At 36.6% G+C, this 5,445-nt stretch overlaps 1 protein-coding gene and 1 pseudogene across 1 annotated transcript; both read left to right on the top strand.

The window, feature by feature from the left end:
- LOC109835111 overlaps nucleotides 1–3,382 on the top strand; it is a 4,859-nt pseudogene extending 1,477 nt beyond the window's left edge.
- On the top strand, nucleotides 4,497–4,963 carry LOC109835110. The gene is made up of 2 exons (XM_020403107.1): nucleotides 4,497–4,580; nucleotides 4,622–4,963. The coding sequence occupies exons 1-2, from the start codon at nucleotides 4,497–4,499 to the stop codon at nucleotides 4,961–4,963; spliced, it is 426 nt and encodes a 141-aa protein (XP_020258696.1).

Below are 5,445 nucleotides of genomic sequence, written 5' to 3'. Positions count from 1 at the left end.
GCAAAAGGAATTTTAATTTTTAGAATTGATATTAATCAACAATTTAGTTTTTAGTCCATTCAAACAAATTCAGAAGGAGAATGTTGACCATTTTTGAAGAAATAAAAATTAATCAACTAATTTTCATAAGAAAGATTTTAAAATTATCGTTTATTCATTTTATAAATACAAAAAGAAGCTTAGTAATATAGATACATCATAAAAAGGAACTTAAAATAAGCATGATTCCATGTACTTGGAAATCCTGAAAGAAGCAATAGATAAGAAACTGTAAATTGACACAGAAGAGATTGGGCAATTTTATTAAAACCACTAATACTTATTAGCATAAAATTTGGTTTTTTTCCATAAATAACATGCCATATTTAAAAAATGAAAACTTATGGTAGAAAACTTTTTCCTATTTAAAACATACAAATTATGGTAACATGACGTATTTTAGAAGGAAACATCTCAGACTGTTAATTTTCCAGCAATACTTCCTACAATCTGATCCTTATTTTTCCTTTCCTATTTTTCAAAATGAATTACTCTCACCTGCCTCCTTATTTTTACTTATAAATACCAATTTCCGTCTTAAAACATGAACAAAGACTTGAAATATTTTTGTTTGATTCAATTATTATTATTATTTATCTATGGCCATGTACTGGTTTTGTTTTACAGCGATTATTGGCTCTCTTTTGTTTTCAAGTGTTGATGCACAAGGATGGGATAAAGCCTTTGCCACCTTCTATGGAGATATGAGTGGTGCCGAAACTATGCGTGAGTTCATTTTATTTTATTTTTTTTTTATTTCTCTAATATGCCACCTCACTATAGTACGGTTAATTTCTGTATTATTTGAGTTTTTTCCTGTTTAAAACAAACGGTTGATGTGCTTGAACAAAGTTGTTCGGTGGTTAGAATTTGTATTTTTGACTTTGGCAGAAATGATAAAATTAGATAATTTTGATTAGTTTTAAGGAATTTTTTGGATAATGTCATCATAAACTTTTTCTCTTTGCTTAAAAATATTTCATGCAATTATGAGTGTGGGAGCCATGGGTAGAACTGGACCTAGGGGTTTCTAGTCTTCAACGTAAATTATATATTAGGGTGAATTTCAAATATTCCTCCAAGATAATGTAACAAGCTTCGTTTATAAACGTTTCAATTTTTCAATTAACCCCCCCAAAATAACCGGCGTTCATGAACTCGTCGAAAGGTCAGAATTAATATATGGGAAAATCTTCTTTTAACCCAAAGTTTTACTCCAACTTATTTTTAAACCCACCTTCTTTCATTATGATCCATACACCCAAAATACAACACCCACTTATTTATAAACCCAAAGTATCACTTATTTATAAACCCAAAGTATCAAATACACCATATTTCTGGTGCTCCTCCCACTCAAAAAAACCCTAAAACACTCAAAAACACTCGACTACTGACGCATCGTGTTTATTGGCCGATTATCCACCACGTCGGGCCGTCCTCATTGAATTTCGAAGCTTCAGGCAAAGTATAGCACTTTACGGGAAAGTATAGCACATTATGGCCAAAGTATAGCACCTTATGATAAAGTATAGCACCTTATGGGCAAAGTATAGCACCTTATGGTCAAAGTATATAGCACCTTATGCTCTCTAAAAATTCTGCACATCAAGTTGTCGAGAACCATTTTAGTTTTTTTCCCCGCAACGAAAACATTCGACGATCGACGCATCGTATTTATTGGCCAATCATCTACCGCGTCGGGCGGTCCTCGCTGAATTTCGAAGCTTCAGGCAAAGTATAGCACTTTACGGGAAAGTATAGCACCTTACGGCCAAAGTATAGCACCTTATGATAAAGTATAGCACCTTATGGGCAAAGTATAGCACCCTATGCCCAAAGTATAGCACCTTATGCTCTCTGGAAATTCTGCAGCTTTGAAATTTAGCGAGGACCGCCTGAGAGATAAGGTGCTATACTTTGGGTATAAGGTGCTATACTTTGCCTATAAGGTGCTATATTTTGCCATAAGATGCTATATTTTACCATAATGTGCTATTACTTTGCGTCATAAGGTGCATATTTCCCCATAAAGTGAATACTTTGCCTGAAGTTCGAAATTCAGCGAGGCACGCCCGACCGGTCTAAGATGCATTGTCGGCAATAAATACGATGCGTCGATCGTCGACATGTTTTCGTTGCGCGGGCAAAAAAAACTAAAATGGTTTCTCGCAAACTTTGATTGTGCAGAATTTTTAAGAGAGCATAAGGTGCTATACTTTGACCTTAAGGCTGCTATAATTTGCCCATTGAAGGTGCTATACTTTGCCATTAAGGCTGCTATACCTTGGCCATAAGGTGCTATACTTTCCCGTAAAGTGCTATACTTTGCCTGAAGCTTCGAAATTCAACGAGGACAGCCCGACGCGGTGGATAATCGGCCAATAAACACGATGCGTCAGTAGTCGAGTGTTTTTGAGTGTTTTAGGGTTTTTTTTGAGTGGGAGGAGCACCAGAAATATGGTGTATTTGATACTTTGGGTTTATAAATAAGTGATACTTTGGGTTTATAAATAAGTGGGTGTTGTATTTTGGGTGTATGGATCATAATGGAAGAAGATGGGTTTAAAAATAAGTTGAAGTAAAACTTTGGGTTAAAAAAAGATTTTCCCTTAATATATACCCTTTTCAAGTCAACGCTTTGAGAGGTTAAATAAATGACATCTCGTTCCGTCTCTCGCGACGACGTGCAGAAGGAGCCTGCGGCTATGGCGACCTCTTCAAGCCTCGAAAACCCGCCCCCTAGCACCGCCTCTTCACAACGGCCTCACCTGCGGCGCCTGCTTCCAGATCCAGGGCACCGAGAAACCCCAAGTACTGCACAGCACCGCCATCCACCATCACCGCCACCAACTTCTGCCCGCCGAACGCATCCAAACCCAGCGACAACGGCGGAACCCCCCACGCAAGCACTTCGACCTCTCCATGCCCATGTTCACCAAAATCGTCAACGACTACCACGTGGGCATCGTGCCCGTGCAATACAGAAGAGTTCCTTGCATCAAAACAGGCGGGATGAGGTTCGAGATCAAGGGCAACCCATACTGGATTCTTGTTCTGGTTTATAACGTAGCGGGGACGGGGCAGGTGACCGGGGTGTCTGTGAAGGGCTCGAAGGGCGGCGCGTGGTACGCGATGACGAGGAACTGGGGGCAGAATTGGCAGACGGGCGAGCAACTGCTGGGACAGAGCTTGAGTTTCAGAGTGACCGCCAGTGATGGGAGGACCGTTGAGTCGGTGAACGTTGTTCCGGCGAACTGGCAGTTTGGACAGAATTTTGAAGGGAAGCAGTTTTAGGGTTTATGGTTTAGGTTGATGTTTGAGGAATAATAAGTGCTAGCTGCTGTTTTTGCAATTTTTTTTTTTTTTTTTTTTTTTTTGCAAGTTCTTGTACGGTTGGCATTGTAGGGGGGCCTTTGTGCGTGTTCATGTCGTGGGAGAATCCTTGTAACTTGTACTGTTAAGAATTCATTTTGCCTATTTTAAAGTTAGGATGAAACTTTTATTGCAAAATTTAAGCTGGTTTATAATTCTGGTTTAGTTAGAATTAGGAAATTGAGCTTCCGTTCAAATTTGATTTTTGGGTCTAAATATACATAATTGTATTGCTTAATTTGTTTCAATTTATGAATTTAAAATTTTGTAATTCTTGAAAAACACTATATACATGAGAAATGTTATTTGTCTATGGTTTACGGAATTAAAAATCCTAATTAATTAACCCTCATTTGGTTTATGTTGAAAGGCTTATTTGACTTTTTATAAATAAACTTTATGTAAATATACCAATAAATAGTTTAATACAAACTCAAATTTGATAAAGAGTATATAAGCGCTATAAATACTAATATATGTACTCTTATCATGTTGTTATAGGCACTGCATCCTGATCAATTCAAGCTATTTCATCCTCTTGGTCATTCATATAATGTCTTGATTTGCTATATATCATGCAATTTCAGTCTCTTTTCTGGTCTATATATTGTTTAAATAATTTGTTTCAACTTTTTTTTAATCTTCGTAGTAAAAAATGCTTCTTATATGTTTCTTAATTTTTAAGGTACAATAATCCTTCCATTATTAAGCAGAACATTGTACATGAGATGTTAGAGGAAACTAAAACATATTATTAATAACTAACTTAGATGTGTTAATGTAAGTATTAGAAATTAATAAGAAAGAAGCAAAGTTGATGAGGGAGATTGAACAACATTTAGCAATGGAAGAAATTAAACAATGTGACATCAAAAGATATATCCCGGTCATTGTGGCTTCGATATGGAGATAAAAATACATCATTTATCCATGCTAAGGCTAATCAACGAAGGAAGAAGAACCGGATCGAGGTGTTAAAAGATGAGAATGGGGTGGAGCATAGGTACGGAGGAGGAGATGATGAGTCAGCTTCCTATAAACTATACTTTCAGCGACTATTCATGGCAAGCCCAAGTCGAGAGATGGATAATATTCTGGATTGTGTTATACTGAAAGTGACAGAGGTGATGAATGCTAATCTTACTTGTAACTTTAGTCGTGCTAAGGTATTAATGGGAAATACACCCATATTGTTTTGATTCTGAAGGTGAAGCAACCAAAGTGTATCACAAAATTTCGGTCAATTTTTGTTTGCAATGTTCTATACAAGATCGCATCTAAAGCTTTAGCTAATAGATTAAAGAAGGTGCTACCAAAGATTATCTCAACCAATCAAAGTGCTTTTACACTAGAGCGGTTAATCGCTGACAATGTGCTTGTTACATTTGAGGCGATGCACTGTATGAAATCAAATAAACCTAGGTGCACACAAAAGATGGCGGTAAAACTTGATATGTCAAAGGCATATGATAGTTTTGAATGGGATTATCTTCAAGCTATGATGTTAAAGTTGGGGTTTGCTGAGTCATGGGTGCGCCTTGTGACGTAATGTGTTACCACTACTTTTTTTTATTGGTAATGATAAATGGTAAGCTTAGAGATTTCTTTAAATTGGGGCAAGGATTGAGCAATGGTGATCTATTATCTCGATATTTATCCCTATTATGTGCAGAGGGCTTGTCAGCATTAATACAGAGGGAGGTAGATGCGGTAACTGTAAAGGGCATTGAGTTTGCAAGTCAAGGATCGCATACATCTCACTTGTTATTCGCTAATGATAGCCTGCATTTTTTACTTCAGCAAGTATGCATGATTGCAAGAAAATTTTGGAGATCTTAAATAAATATGAGCATGTGTCAGGCCAAAAAGTGAACATCAACAAAATTGGCCTCTTTTTTTAGCCAGAGTACGCCATATTAGTGTTTGGGTCAAAAATCGTTGTTTTCATTGTGATTGAATCTATTACAACTTTAATCGTTTACAATAAACTGTTTTCATTGTGATTGAATCTATTACAACTTTAATCGTTTA

The sequence above is a fragment of the Asparagus officinalis genome, chromosome 3, assembly GCF_001876935.1.
Source record: "Asparagus officinalis chromosome 3, Aspof.V1, whole genome shotgun sequence".
NCBI lineage: Eukaryota > Viridiplantae > Streptophyta > Magnoliopsida > Asparagales > Asparagaceae > Asparagus > Asparagus officinalis.
Note: the sequence above shows the minus strand (reverse complement) of the source record. Positions and strands in the feature narration are given on the sequence as shown.

What these genes read in the sequence shown, in the direction of transcription:
- LOC109835110 (XM_020403107.1), top strand. Translation starts at nt 4,497, where the DNA reads ATGGATAATATTCTGGATTGTGTTATACTGAAAGTGACAGAGGTGATG. An exon ending in GTAACTTTAGTCGTGCTAAG is followed by an intron (nt 4,581 to 4,621) that starts GTATTAATGGGA and finishes TTGATTCTGAAG; the next exon opens with GTGAAGCAACCAAAGTGTAT.